This window comes from Mobula hypostoma, chromosome 1 (genome assembly GCF_963921235.1).
Source record: "Mobula hypostoma chromosome 1, sMobHyp1.1, whole genome shotgun sequence".
Lineage (NCBI taxonomy): Eukaryota > Metazoa > Chordata > Chondrichthyes > Myliobatiformes > Myliobatidae > Mobula > Mobula hypostoma.
In genome coordinates this window covers 237,521,608-237,538,048 of record NC_086097.1, presented here as the reverse complement: position 1 = coordinate 237,538,048, position 16,441 = coordinate 237,521,608, and the positions used below count along the sequence as shown (strand labels likewise).

At 41.2% G+C, this 16,441-nt stretch overlaps 1 protein-coding gene across 1 annotated transcript in view; it reads left to right on the top strand.

Moving 5' to 3' along the window:
* csmd3b (CUB and Sushi multiple domains 3b) overlaps positions 1-16,441 on the top strand; it is a 2,345,756-nt gene that overhangs the window by 1,755,828 nt on the left and 573,487 nt on the right. The window contains exons 13-15 of the mRNA XM_063066157.1: positions 6,665-6,847; positions 11,164-11,490; positions 12,922-13,116. Of these exons, the coding sequence (XP_062922227.1) occupies positions 6,665-6,847; positions 11,164-11,490; positions 12,922-13,116 (705 nt within the window). The remainder of the gene's footprint in view (positions 1-6,664; positions 6,848-11,163; positions 11,491-12,921; positions 13,117-16,441) is intronic.

Here is a 16,441-nt window from a genome sequence, read left to right as displayed (position 1 = left end):
CAATATATAGAGGTACCAACGAGAGAGGATGCAATACTTGATCTCCTATTAGGGAACCAGACAGGTCAGGTGACAGAAGTATGTGCAGGTGAACATTTTGGGTCCAGTGACCATAATGTCATTAGTTTCAAGTAAATTATGGATAAGGATAGGTCTGGTCCTCGAGTTGAGGTTCTAAATTGGAGAAGGACCAATTCTGTGGAAATGAGAAAGGATCTAGGAAGAGTGGACTGGGATAAGTTGTTTTCTGGCAAGGATGTGTTCAGTAAGTGGAAGGCCTTCAAAGATGAAATTTTGAGAGTGCAGAGTTTGCATGTTCCTGCCAGGATTAAAGGCAAAGTTAGCAGGCATAGGGAACCTTGGTTTTCAAGGGATATTGGCCATCTGGTTAAGAAAAAGAGAGAGGTGTATAGCAGGTATAGGCAACAAGGAACAAATGAGGTACTAAGAGTATAAAAAAATGTAAGAAAATGCTAAAGAAGGAAATCAGGAAGGCAAAAGGAAGGCATGAGGTTCCTTTGGCAGATAATGTGAAGGTAAACCCGAAGGGTTTCTACAAGTATATTAAGAGTAAAAGGATAGTAAGGGACAAATTGATCCCCTAGAAGATCAGAGTGGTTGTCTATGTGTGGAGCCTCAGGAGATGGAGGAGATCTTAAACAGTTTTTTTGCATCAGTATTTACTCAGCAAACTGGCAGAGTGTATATGGAAGGAAGGGAATCAAGCAGCAGTGTCATGGAACATATAGAGATTAAAGAGGAGGAGGTGCTCGCTGCCTTACAGCAAATAAAGGTAGATAAATCTCCCGGGCCTGACATGATATTTTCTCGGACCTTGAGAGAGACTAGTGTAGAAATTGCACGGGCTCTGGCAGAAGTATTTAAAATGTCCTTAGCCATGGGTGCGGTGCTGAAGGATTGGAGGGTAGTTCATGTTCCGTTGTTTAAAAAAGGCTCCAAAAGTAAACCAGGTAATTACAGGCCGGTGAGCCTGACATTAGTAGTAGGTAAATTATTGGAAGGTGTTCTGAGAGATTGGATATACAAGTATTTGGACAGCCTTCAGACACTAGGTATCCATGGAGAGGTTGTAAACTGGATTCGAAATTGGCTGCGTGGGAGAAGACAGAGAGTGGTAGTGGACGATTGCTTATCAGTCTGGAGGCCTGTGACTAGTGGTGTGCCTCTGGGATCTGTGCTGGGACCATTGTTGTTTGTTGTCTATATCAATGATCTAGATGATAAAGTGGTTAATTGAATCAGCAAGTTTGCTGATGACACTAAGATTGGAGGTGCTGTGGACAGCAAGGAAGGCTTTCAAAGCTTGCAGAGGGATCTGGACCAGCTGGAAAAATGGGTCAGAAAATGGCAGATGGAATTTCATGGAGACAAGTGTGAGGTGTTGCGGTTTGGAAAGACAAATCAAGGTAGGACATACACACTAAATGGTAGGGCACTGAGGAGTGTGGAGGAACAAAGGGATCTGGAAGTTCAGATACATAATTCCCTGAAAGAGGTGTCACAGGTAGACAGGGTTGTAAAGAAGGCTTTTGGCATCCTTGTATCCATAAATCAAAGTATTGAGTATAGGAATTGGGATGTTGTGGGGAGGTTGTATAAGACATTGGTGAGGCCAAATTTGGAGTATTGTGTACAGTTCTGGTCACCTAACTATAGGAAGGATATCAGTAAGATTGAAAGAGTGCAGAGAAGATTTGCTAGGATGTTGCCAGGTCTTGAGGAGTTGAGTTACAGGGAAAGATTGAACAGGTTAGGACTTTATTCCTTGGAGCATAGAAGAATGAGGGGAGATGGTATAGACAGAGTAAATGTGAATAGGCTCTTTCCACTTAGATTAGGAGAGGTAAATATGAGAGGACATGGCTTTAGGGTGAAAGGGGAAAGGTTTAGGGGGAACATGAGGGGGAACTTCTTCACTCAGAGAGTGGTGAGAGTGTGGAACGAACTGCAATCTGACGTGGTGTTCTTAAGTTTTAAGAATAAATTGGGTAGGTACATCGATGGGAGAGGCCTGGAGGGTTATGGACTGGGTGCCAATCAATGGGACTAGCAGAATAAAGTTTTGGCATGGACTAGAAGGGCCAAATGGCCTGTTTTCTGTGCTGTACTGTTCTATGGTTTGAATGCGCATAAGGTCAGAATTAGGAAGGTGCATTGCAAGGACAGGGCAGCTGCCTTTCTGAGTAATTTTCAGCTCTTATTTGCAGAGATAAGAGAAACACTTTGATCAGCTCTTTCCTTTTTCTGTCCTGAGATCAGTAAGCCAGGAATACCTGAAACAGATATTTCTTTGGATCCTCTGCTTGCAGTGAAGAGCCTCACTTAACGAGAGTATGGGTTGAGGAATCAGCATTGTGCCTGGTCGCTCAATGATTTCTTTGGATGCATCATTCACAGGAATATGAAGTAAATTTACTTTTAGCTTCTCTATCCATCTGTTTTGAAATTTTGCCAGATATCATTAGATGAACCAGAAGTGACTGTGAAGAAGATTCATTGTGAATTGACTGTGAAGAAAGTTACAGAACTTCTGATACTCTTTAGCAATGACAATTTTCCCTATTGGTAGGAGCTTACCAACAACTTGTCGTATCAGTGAGTGTGGTAAATTAGAATTAAAGAATACAATATGTAAAGTTAATTTCTCAGTAATTATTTAATAATATATGTATGTATCTAAAAGTTTTTTTACTATTAAAAAGGCACCTTATGAAAGAACACATGGATAGAAGACAATGTTTTGTCATCCTTAAGAGAGCAAGATCCTTAACAGTGTTGATGAGCAGAGGGATCTTGAGGTCCAAGTTCGCAGCTCCCTGAAAGTGGCTCTGCTGGTTGACAGGGTTGTTAAGAAGGCATATGGCATGCTTGCCTTTATTAGAAGAGGCATTGGGTTCAAAAGTCAGGAAGTTATGTTGCAGCTCTACAAATCTCTAACTAGGCCGCATCTGGAGTATTAAGTACAGTTCTGGACACTCCATTGAAGGAAGAATGTCAAGGATAGGAAAATGGATCAGCCATAACTAAATGGCGGAACAGACTCGATGGGATGAATGGCTTAATTCTGCTCCTATATCATATGGTCTTATAATATGGATATTTTTTAGGCTGAAGAGTTTGGTTTAATTGGCCATTTGATTACTAATTTAGTTGGTTTGCACAACATTGTGGACCTGTCCGGTGCTGTACGGTTGTGTTCTACAGTGCGTTCTATGTTCAGCTATGCAAAATTTTAACTAGATGTTGCAAGGATGTGGCGGTGAAACGAACCCAAGTGCTGAACACAGGCACGGAGGCTGAGTTGGGAGGCTTTACAGTTGTAGCGAGCGTGGAATTGGTGTCCAAGAGAGTCTTTACCAGGAGTCTTGGTTTTAGTAGCGAATTCAGGAACGATGCTAGACTTAGAACTGATAGTCCTATGAACCATGGAACGAGGTTACTCATACACAAGTCGACCAAACGCACTGGCAGTTCCTTGCTGTGATCACAGGGTCTTTATCCTGCAGTCTCTGATGGGAAGCAGGTATGTGTAGTTAGTGGAACCTGGGAATGATTGGAAATTAAATGAGGTGATTGAGGCCTCATTTAATCACCTAATAGCAAGGTGGGGGATTGCCAGAAGGGAACATGACACGAGAGTCCTTCCTCCTAAGAAGATGCATAGATATTGGTGGTAGAACTGTTTAAATGTGAATTTCTACTCATAAAAGTGTGTCATCACCAAGTTATTTTAATGTGTTTATTGATAGTCTTTGAGAAATTCAAACCAGAGTAGTTCAAATCTCAAAGTGAATGAAAGGGCACTGACAAGCATTGTGGAACAGATGGAACGGGGAGTACAAATGCTCAGTTCACTGAAAGCAAGTAGACAGACTGGTGAAGAAGGCATTTAACATTCATTTAGTCAGGACATTAAGCTTAGGAGTAGGGATATTATGTTGCAGTTACATGATCACTGGTGAGACTGTACTTGGAGCATTATGTTGAGTTATAGTCACACTATTATTTGAAAAACATTGCCAACCTGGTGAGAATGCAGAAGTGACTTGCAAGGGTGTTGCCTAGATTAGTTGGCCTGAGTTAGAAGGAAAGTTTGGCTATGCTGTATCTTTATTCCTTGGAGCTTAGGAGAGTGAGATGTGACCTCATCAAAGTTTATAAAATCATGAGGTGTAGGGATAAAATTGGCAATTGCACCCTTTTCCCCAGGGTTGAGGAGTCCAAAACCAGGGGGTATCAATACAGTATAGGTAGTGAAAGATTCAAAAGAGACCACAGAGGTAGCACCTTTATAGAGACGGTGGTGAATATTTGGGACTAGCTGCTGCCCAAGGAAATGATTGATACAGGTACAACTGCAATATATAAGAAGCATTTGGATAGGTACTTGGAGGGGAAGGGCTTGGAGGGTTATTGTCTGAACGTGGGCATTGGGACTGGCAGGAAGGATGCTATGTTGTTGGCATGGACTAGTTGGGACAATAGGTCTGTTTCTGTACTGTATTTCTCTATAATGCTATGCCTCCAGTTTGATAACTGACCTTGCAACTGCATCAAATTACATAAAAATCATAGTGAGAGTATGTAAGTTATTCCTTCTGCATTTTTTTAAATTGAATGCCACCTGTGATAATCTTTAATGGAACATCCTTCTCCCTTGTTATTCAGCTGGGTGGTTCAAAACACAACCAGAGAATTGAATGCATTAACTTCTCCAACACCAACATCCCTGGAGTTCTCTGAAGCTATAGCTTCCTCATATTCTCACTGAATTTCTACACCTAAATCTCTTTCAATCCTTTAGCTGTTTGTAAATACTTAGCCTTTCTGTCTGACATCCGTTACTGGAGAGCAGCAATTGTTCCTAGCTAAATATTGTGAAGAATGACGCTATAATCCTTGTACCTGCCACCAGCTTTGTCCCCTCCATGCTAACTCTCTGAGACTTGGTAACTATGTATTTTCACCTCTGTAGTGTCTTTGGTTCAGCGTCCACCTCTGTTTATCTGTTGCTGCAACCTTCAATTAGATATTTCTTACTTCCAAACTTGACCGTTCTAATGGACTCCTGGCTAACCCCTCGTTCCCCCATCCTCCAGAAAAGTGAACAAATCTCAATGTGGTTCTCCTGTCTCTCCTATTTCTGCTCAGTTGGAAACTAGAATGAAGTTAGGTTGAGTAACATCACAACCATAAAATTCTGAGCTTTGTTTTCAAATCCCTCCATAATCATACCCCTGTCCAGTTACACACTTCTCCAATTTTGGTCCGTTGTTCAGCGCAAACAAATCTTATTTCTTTTCGCCATTGTTCTTTATGTCTGGACCCTATGTCCTGGGATATCCCCCCTAAATTCTTCCACTTTAAAAGTTTGAAGTTTAAAGTAAATTATTATCAAAGTACATACCATATACAGCCCTGAGATTCATTTTCTTGCGGGCATACGCACTAAATCCAAGCCCCATATTGGAATCAATGGAAGACCATACCCAATGAAAAGGAAAGCAACCAATATGCAAAAGACAACAAACTATGTAAATAGAAAATAAATAATAATAAATAAATAAGCAATAAATATTGAGAACATGAGGTGAAAAGTCCTTGAAAGTGAATCCATAGATTGTGGGAATGTTTCCGTGATGAGGCAAGTGAAGTTGAGTGAAGTTATACCCTTTGGTTCAAGAGTCTGATTCTGAAACTGGTGGTACGAGTCCTGAGGCTCCTGTACCTTCTGCCTGATTACAGCAGTGATAAGGGAGCATGTCCTGGGTTGTGGGGGTCCCTGATAGTGGATGCTACTTTCCTGCAACAGCATTTCATGTAGATGTGCTCAGTGGTGGGGAGAGCTTTACCCGTGATGGACTGGGCTGTATCCACTTCATTACTTTTCCTTTTAAAAAATAATCTGTTTCCCTTTCCTATTTCAAGAGAGATTTAAAAAAAATCAAAATTCTTACTCCTGTCCATTTTCAAAATAACAGAAATAAATATAATACAAGGAAAATTTTATTCTATTGTTTCAACACCTGTCAGATGGATCAGTCCTCCAGCTGACAATTCAAAATGGATGAAGGAAAATAGAGTCAAGGAGTCATAAAGAGGTGCACGACAGACACAGGCTCTTTGGCCCAATGAATCCATGCTGACCATCAGCCCGCTATTTACTCTGGAGTCACAGAGTCGCGGAACCCCGCAACACAGAAACAGGCCCTTTGGCCTATCTAGTCTGTGCCAAACCATTAATCTGCCTAGTCCCATCAACCTGTACTAATCCCATCAACCTGTACTAATCCCACATTAATCCCAATTTTTGTATTCTTCCCACATCCCCATTAAGACCCTCAGAGTTTCTGTCGTGACCAGGAACAATTAATAGTGGTCAGTTAACCAAGCAGTGATTGGGATATGGGAGGGAATCTTGGCACCCAGAAGAAACCAACATGGTCATGGTGAGGTTATTTAAGCTCCACAGAGACAACATCCATGGTCAGGATTTAACTCAGGTTTGAGTGAGGCGAAGGGTCTACCAGAGTACCACTGTTGCTCTTTGAAATATTGCCTGGAATTTGCAAAACATGAAATTTCAGAAGGAAAGGATTTGGAAATCCATTGTTGATAAAATTGTTACTATTCTTTTTCACAGAAATTGATGAGGAGAGTTGTGGTGATCCTGGGACTCCATTATATGGCATAAGAGATACAGATGGATTTTCCAATGGGAACATTCTGAGATTTCAGTGTCAATCTGGATTTGAACTGATCGGAGAAAAATCCCTGCTTTGTCAAGACAACAATCAGTGGTCAGCAAATGTGCCCATCTGCATCTGTGAGTATTGCTCTTATCCTATACTGTATGTCATGCTTCTGTTTTGTCCCAAAACTCTATCAGATTGGTTGGACACGACCACCTACACAAAAAGCTATGTTGACTATCCCTTGTCAGTCCCTGTATAACCAAATACTTCTACGTCTGGTCCCATAGATTACCTTCCAATAACTTACACACTACTAATGTCAGGCTCACTAGCCTATACTTCTCTGGATTTTTCTTACAGCCTTTCTTAAACAATGGAACAACATCAGCTATCCTCCAATCCCCCAGCACCTCACCCATGCTAAGTATGTTTTAAAAATCTCTGCTTGGGCCCCTGCAATTTCTGCACTTGCCTCCCACAGGGTCTGAGGGAACACCTAAGAACACAAGAAATAGGAGCAGGAGTAGACCATCTGGCCCTTCAAGCCTGCTCCGCCATTCAATAAGATCATGGCTGATCTGGCCATGGACTCTTCTCCATCTACCTGCCTTTTCCCCATAACCCTTAATTTCCATACTATGCAAAAATGTGTCCAAACTTGTCTTACATATATTTACTGACGCAGGCTCCACAGCTTCATTGGGCAGAGAATTTCATTGATTCACCATTCTCTGGGGAAAGCAGTACCTCCTCATATCTGTCTTAAACTACTCCCCTGAGACTTGAGGCTATGTCCCCTAGTTCTTGTCTCACCTTCCAGTGAAAACAACTTTCCTGCCTCTGTCTTATCTATCCCAAAAATCATATAAAGGATAGATAAATAGAAACAGGAAGGTTGTTTCCTTGTCAGGTCCTGGAGATTTATAAACCCCTAATTTTCCTCAACATAATAAACATCTCCTTCTCTGTAATCTGTATAGGGTCCACACTCTCTCTGCTGCTTTGCCTCACTTTTATAGATTCTGAATCCATCTCCCAATTAAGTACAGATGCAAAAAAGAAAGTCCATTTAAGATTTCCTTCATCTCTTTTGGCTCCATGCATAGATGCCACCACTCTAATCTTCCAGGGGACAAATTTTGTGTCTTGCTATCCCTTTGGTCTAAATATATCTGCAGAACCCCTTGAGATTCTCCCTCACCTTGTCTGCCAGAACAGCCTCATGTCTTCTTTCAGCTCTCCTTCTTAAGGTTTCTCTTGCATTTCTTATACTCTTCAAGTACCTCATTTGTCCCTACCTGCCTATGCCTGCTATGCACCTCCTTCTTTGATCATTAGATGCAAAATATTCTGTCACCTACCCTGTCTCGTTCCCTAATTGGAGATCTAGTATCATGCTCTCTCTGGTTGGGACCTCTATGTATTGATTAAGGAAACTTACCTAAGCATATCTGACAAATTCCACCCATTCAGCTCTTTTACAGTATGGGAATCCCAGTCAACATTTGAAAAGTTAAAATAATCTACTATCACAACCTCATGTTTCTCGCAATAATCTGCAATCTTTTTGCAAATTTGCTTTTCCAAGTCTTGCAGTTGGGTAGTCTATAATATAATTCCTTTAATTTGACCATTCCTTTCTTATTCCTCAGTTCCACCCATATAACATTGGTAAACAAGCTCTTCAGTTTGTCCTACCTAAGCACTACCTTGACATTCTACCTGATGAGTAATGCCATCTCTCCCCTTTTAATCCCTCCTGCTCTATCATGTCTGAATCAATAGAACCCCAGAACCCAAAGCTGCTAGTCCTGCCTTCCTGCAACCAAGTTTCACTAATGGCTACAAAGTCATAATTCCATGAGCTGATCCATGCCCTCAGCTCATCCACCTTTCCTACAATGCTCCTTGCATTGAAATATACACAACACGGAACATTAACCCCATCATGCTTAATCTTGATTCTTTACTTTGTATGTAGGCCAAACAACATCTTTCCCCACAACCACTCCACTATCTGTTCTGTCTCTGGTTCCCATCCCCTTGAACACCCTTATGCAAAGATATTAGACCCCTCCAATTCAGGTACAAACTGACCCTTCTTTACAGGTCCCACCTTCCTTGGAAGAGAGAAGTTAAGATCCAAAAATCTTCTGCACCATCTCCTTAATCACGTGGCAAATTCTATCATCCTTCTATTCTCCCTCACTAGCACACAGCACACATAGCAATCCTGGGGACCCTCAAGGTCCTGTCCTTAAACTTAGCACCTAACTTCCTGTCACCCTTCCTTCCCATGTCATTGGTACTGATGTTGACCATGACGCCTGGCTGCTCACCCTCCAATACTAAAGACTTGATCCAAGATGTCTGTATACTGTTTAGAATTGATATTGCTCTGATTATTGTTCTAGGATATTATATTCTTAGTCTCATAACAAAGTCACTTCATCAATGTATTTATCTACCTCCAATCTCGGCATATTTTAGGTCTTTGGACTGAAACGATGTAAAGGGAAATTAAGATGGGATTGACAGCTTGCCTCGTATAATGTCAAATCTGCTTGTTTCACAAGGATGTAATAATGCAGTTTTATCTCCGATAATCTCTGACCTAGAAACCATTTTACTGCAGCGTCAGTTTAAGCTGCAGAGTTCACTTAACTAAAACTGCAAATTGCCTATTCAATATATTGACAAGCACAAGAGATTCTGCAGATACTGCGAATCCAGAGTAACTCACGCAAAATTCTGGAGGAACTCAGCAAGTCAATCAGCGTCTGTGGAGAGGAACAAAGAGTTGATGTTTCAGTCAGAGAACCTTAATGATTTACCTTTCCCATTTTTTAATAAAGACATCAAATAACGATTGGGTATCATCCTAACCTGAAAGTCAGATTAACCTCAATGCTTACATTTGTTACTTCCACTTGTCAGACTTTTAGTAATATACAGAAAATAGGATGATTTTGCTCCAACCTTTAATTATGAAAGCAGGTTTGCACAGTGGAATCATGCCCACTCGGAACTGTACTCTGTCCCAACTAATTTAACTTAAAACCCTTCCTAGTCATCAGAGATAAATATTCCTGCCATATGCCTAAACTGGATATTGCTCCAAGTCCTAGTTATGGAAGGGCTTGGTTCCAATTTGTTGTACCACAAAGAAAGTCTATGGCTGGAGATATTGCTTTAGCTGCCATTTGATTGACTGCAGTTTATAATTTACGCTGCAAATGCACATTCTAATGCATTAGTACAGTATGTCCAAGGACATTGTTTTTTTGTATTGTGGTTTGTTCTATCATTAACAACCTAATAAAGTTCACGAAAATTTCTTAAAAACTGGAAATTATTAATAGAATAAAGTTGTAAACTATTTTAAATTTAATGCCAAAAATAGTTTCCAGAGTACTGAATAAGGCTACATCGAGTCATAGCGAAGTACAGCACAGAAACAGGCCCTTTGGCCCATCTAATCTGTGCTGAACCATTTAAAGATGTATCAACAAATATGAACAGATTACTAGTGTGATCGTGCTAATGTTTAGATATACAGTACAAAGTGAAATAGAGAAAAGGCAATAATTTAAGATTAAGTAGATTATTTTTGACAGCACCTGCTGCTTCCAAATGGACAATTTTGCAATTAACTTAGTATGGTTGCTTAATAATAAAACAATATGAAGCAATATTATCTCATTTATTTGATATTAGCTAGTTCAAACTTTTATGGTAAGCAAGCCAAGTTAGCCTTGCACTGATATAATCACTCAGTGACCACTTTATTAGGTACAGGAGGTACCTAATTATGTGGCCACTGAGTGTATGTTTCTGGTCTTCTACTGTTATAGCCCATCTACTTCAAGGTTTGGTGTGTTGTGTAGTCAGTGATGCTCTTCTGCACACCAGTGTTATAACACACGGCTATTTAAGTTACTGGTGCCTTTCAGTCAGCTTGAACCAGTCTGGCCATTCGCCTCTGACTTCTCTTATTAACAAGGAAGTTTTGCCCACAGAACTGCCACTCACTGATGTTTCTTGTTTATCCCACCATTCTCTGTAAGCTCTAGAGACTGCTGTGCATGAAAATCCCAAGAGATCCACAGTTTCTGAGATACTCAAACCACCCCATCTGGCACCAACAATCATCTGCTCCCCATTCTGATGTTTGACAACAACTGAACCACTTGACCACATCTGCATGCTTTTATGCATTGAGTTGCTGCCATATGATTGGCTTATTAGATATTTGCATTACCAAACAGGTGTACAGGTTGTACCTAATAAAGTGGCTACTGAGTGTGTTCTACCATCAGAACCAAATTGTGACTCCATTTAATGGGATGCTTTACATGATAATTATTCCTTTCAAAGAACACTTTTAGTTACATGGGAACTATTTGATACTTTTCTAAATGTAGATTATTTGTTCTTTTGTTTACAGTTCCTTGTCTATCAAACTTCACTGCACCTGTTGGAACTGTACTTTCACCTGACTATCCTGAGGGGTACAGCAACAACATGAACTGCATCTGGCTAATTGTTGCCACTCGAGGGAGCCGAATTCATCTTTCTTTCAACGATTTTGACTTGGAATCCCAGTTTGACTTCCTTGCCGTTAAAGATGGGGAGTCGGTCGATTCCCCGCTGCTGGGCACGTTCAGCGGATCGGAGGTTCCTTCGCATCTCACCAGCAATGGTCACATTCTGCGGTTGGAGTTCCAAGCTGATCACTCGATGTCCGGACGGGGATTTAACATCACATACAGCAGTACGCTCTCTCATCTGTTGTTTCTGATGATGGTGTTTAAAAGTAATTTGTTTTTATTACAATGTGGTAAAAGCTTGAATAGTGAAGAGAGAACATCAGATATAGAACGCTGCAGCATAGGGAGGCCATTCAGCCCACAATGATTAATCTCTCCTATATAATGTTTCTATCATTTATGTACCTATCTGGGAGTTTCTTAAGTATCTCTAAAATATCTGCTTCTATTATCACCCCTGGCAGCCACCATATTCTGTCTAAAAAAAAAAATTACCTCTGACATTCCCCCTATACTTTTCTCTGATCACCTTAAAATTATGTCCTCTTGTATCAGCTTTTCCACCCTGAGAAAAGTATCTGGCTGTCCTCTTTATCTACATCTCTTATTATCTCGTAGGCCTCTCTCACCTCTCATCCTCCTTCATTCCAATTTACTTAGTTGATTTGGAAGTAGGAAAAGTAGGAACTCTACCCTTTTTGGAAAATAAACTAGTATTAACCAGCAGAGGTGAAGAACTGAATCCTCATCAAAATCAAATCAAATCAAGTTTAATTATCATTCAAACTATACCTGGATACAGGCAAACGAGGCACCATTCCTCTGGGACCAAGGTGTATAACATACATTCAAAATAATGAGATAAAAAAACACACACACATCATTACACAAGAAAATGCATGTATAGTTCAAGACTCTGAGCAACATGCAATCTGATGGTACAGCTCCCAGCAATCCAGCCTGTCATTGTGCCGGTCGAACACTAGAAGGCAGCACTGAGAGGAGAGCTCCCAGCAACCCAGCCTGTCATTCCACTGGTTGAACACTAGAAGGCAGCACCGAGAGGAGAAGCAGGCCTCCAATTGAGCACGGATGCCACGCTGCACTGCCCCTGATGTCCCTCACCTGGTCTGCAGCCTGAGGCCTTGTCCTTGCCAAAACTGAGGCTGCATTTCTGCTTTGTCACCTGTCTCACCATCAAAAAAGTGAAATAGGCCTTTTATAAGACATGTACTGTAATAGTTAAAACAGAGAGTTGAATCTTGTTATATTTCTGGAAAATAGGGCACATTTCCTTTTCAAAATCTCCCTGCACTGAAATGCCCGTGCATGCATAAAATCTGCAGTGAAATTTGAATCCCAAAGCATATAATAAACTGCTAGGGAAACTCATAAACACAAAAGATTCTACAGATGCCGGAAATCCAAAGAAGCACACACAAAATGCTGGAGGAACTCAACAGGTCAGACAGCATCTATGGAAAGGAATAAAGAGTTGACTTTTCGGACTGATACTCTTTATCAGGACCATGCGATTCTTGGGAACAAAACAGTTAAATTTATATTTATTGAAGAATACCTGTACTTACAATAACCTGATAGATTGAAACCTACACTGAAGCTTTGAACATTATTTGTTTCCCTTCTCCCCATAGCGTTTGGCCACAATGAATGTCCTGATCCTGGTATTCCCATTAATGGACGACGCTTTGGCGACAATTTCCAGTTGGGAAACTCGGTATCTGTTCTCTGTGAAGAAGGATTCATAAAAACTCAAGGGACAGAAACTATAACCTGTGTACTGAAAGATGGAAAAGTCATGTGGAGCGGACCAATTCCAAAATGTGAAGGTATTTGACAAAATGCAAAGCATGGGACAGTTTGTGCTGGATTCATCTGACCACTAAAGCTTAACTTTTCCAGGTTTGGAGGGACAACTAAGTTGATCACCTGAGAGGCATCCACATGCAGCACCCAAGAAATACATTGTTAGGAAGAGGACTTCCAAATAAGATTTTCTTCCCACCCAGAGAACTTTATAAAGCACTGGTGAGGCCTCACTTGGAGTATTGTGAGCAGCTTTGGGCCTCTTAACTAAGAAAGGATGGGCTGACACTGGAGGGGATTTAAAGGAGGTTCACAAAAATGATTCTAAGATTGAACAGCTTGTCATATGAAAAGCATTTGATGGCTCAGGACTTGTATTCATTGGAATTCAGAAGAATGAAGGGTGACCTTATTGAAACCTATCAAATGTTGAAAGGCCTCAATAGAGTGGATGTGGAGAGAATGTTTCTGTGGTGACAGAGTCCAACACCAGAGGACACAGCCTCAGAATAAGGGGGCATCCTTGTTGAAAGGAGATGAGGAGGAATTTATTTAGCCAGGGAGTGGTGAATCTGTGGAATTCATTGCCAAAGGCAGCCTTGGAAGTCAAGTTTTTACCTATATTTAAGGCAGAGGTTGATAGATTCTTGATTGGTCAGGGCATGAAGGAATATTGGGGCTGAGAGGGAAAATGGATCAGCTATGATGAAATGGAAGAGCAGACTTGATGGGCCAAATGGCCTAATTCTGCTCCTAGATCTTATGGATCTTGATGGGTTTTAACAGCTTACTGTTTTTAAAGGCACTTGATTTATTCTCAAATGTTTGCTATTGAGAGAACCATTTAAAAAGTAGAAAAACAGAGTATTAGCAAGCTACAGCATGGAAAATGCCATTGAGACCCAACCAATGATCAACTCGTCATTTGCAGTAATCTAACATTAATCCCCTTTTTTATTCTTCCAACAATCCCATCAATTTCACCCCTGCCCCACACTCACCTGCATCCTGCACACTCAGGGCACTTTACTGAGGGGAATTAACCTACTAACCTGCATGCCTTTGGGAGGCCATGCAAACTCCACCTGGACAGCAGCTGAGTTCAGGATTGAACTCCAATCTCTGACTTTTGGAGGGTGCAACTTTACGCTTTAAATTGGGGCAAAGGAAATTCTGATATTATTAGACAGGAAAATTCAAAAGTTGTTTGGAGTATGCTGCAGGCAAAGGGATGTCTAGCAAGTGGGGTTCTTTGCAATGTGTGATATTGAGAGTTCAAGATATTCATGTTCTTCTTAGAATGTAGAGCAAGGCTGGTAGAAAACTCTGGCCAGGAGAAAGAATGTGTTGGGAACAGGCAGCTGGAATCAAGTTTATCCCTGGAGGTGTATATGGGAGGCAGGAGAGTACTCAATAAAAAAGCAAAGAGGAATCATGAGGTAGCTTTGGCACAGAAGATTAAGGAGAACCCAGGAGGAATTTATAAGTATATTAAGGGGGAAAGAGAGAAAAGGGCTTCTCAAAGAACAAAGTGGACATTTTTGTGTGGAGTAGCAGAAAACCAGCAAATACCTCAATGAATATGTCCCTTCTGTTTGACCATGGAGAAATACATGAAGACTTCAGAACATAAGATAGTTAATGAGGTATCAAGAGGATAATTTGCATTACAGCAGAGGAGACACTGGATATTTCAAACTGTATGAAGTAGATAAATCACTAAGATCTGATCAGGTGTATCAAAGAAACTGCAGGAAGCTAGAGAAGAAATTGTGAGAGTTCTGGATGAGATACATGCATCATCATTAGAGACAGGTAAAGTGCCAGAAGACTTGCTGGTTACTAATTTTGTGCCTTTATTTAGGAGAGCTGCAAGAAGAACCTGGGAACTATAGACCAGTAAATTTTAAGATCTGTAGCCATTAAATTACTGGAGGGGATTGTGATTGTGAGGAATAAGGTATAAAAGCACTTAGAAAGGTAGAGATTGATGAGGAATAGTCAGCATGGCTTGGAGAATGGACAATCGTGTCTCACAAATTTGATTGAGTTTTTTGAAAAAGTTACCAGGAAGAAAAAGGATCCCAGCGTATATTATGAATAAACTCTTCTCTGGCTTCTAGCCAGGTACAGATATCGATTATAACGGACATTTCAATGACAAACTCCGCTATCTTCATCAGGGATGATGCCCAGGCATGTCTGTTCTGGTAATATTTATACCCCATGTAGTCTGTCCCTCCTGATTGGTTAGTCCTCATCCAATCAGGTTTCTGCTCTCCCACCTTGAATTTTTACGTAGAGCAAAACATTTGACGTTGTTAAAACTCTTTTCCTCTAGTTTTATTTCAATGGTTTCCTTTACCAGGTGATCCCAAAAGCCATTGGCACGGCACAGTAGTTTGGTGGCATAAAAGTCAATCCTATAGCCATTCGAATGCAATGTTCTGCTACCGCTAATTTCTCCGGATAACCCAAACGGATACACCTCCTGTGCTCCTTAATGCAGGTTCCCACTGTGCATTCTGTCTGGCTGATATAGAAACATAGAAAATAGGTGCAGGAGTAGGCCATTCGGCCCTTCGAGCCTGCACCGCCATTTATTATGATCATGGCTGATCATCCAACTCAGAACCCCGCCCCAGCCTTCCCTCCATACCCCCTGACCCCTGTAGCCACAAGGGCCATATCTAACTCCCTCTTAAACATAGCCAATGAACTGGCCTCAACAGTTTCCTGTGGCAGAGAATTCCACAGATTCACCACTCTCTGTGTGAAGAAGTTTTTCCTAATCCCGGTCCTAAAAGGCTTCCCCTCTATCCTCAAACTGTGACCCCTCGTTCTGGACTTCCCCAACATCAGGAACAATCTTCCTGCATCTAGCCTGTCCAATCCCTTTAGGATCTTATACGTTTCAATCAGATCCCCCCTCAATCTTCTAAATTCCAATGAGTACAAGCCCAGTTCATCCAGTCTTTCTTCATATGAAAGTCCTCCCATCCCAGGAATCAATCTGGTGAACCTTCTTTGTACTCCCTCTATGGCAAAGATGTCTTTCCTCAGATTAGGGGACCAAAACTGCACACAATACTCCAGGTGTGGTCTCACCAAGGCCTTGTACAGCTGCAGTAGTACCTCCCTGCTCCTGTACTCGAATCCTCTCACTATAAATGCCAGCATACCATTCGCCTTTTTCACCGCCTGCTGTACCTGCATGCCCACTTTCAATGACTGGTGTATAATGACACCCAGGTCTCGTTGCACCTCCCCTTTTCCTAATCGGCCACCATTCAGATAATAATCTGTTTTCCTATTTTTGCCACCAAAGTGGATAACTTCACATTTATC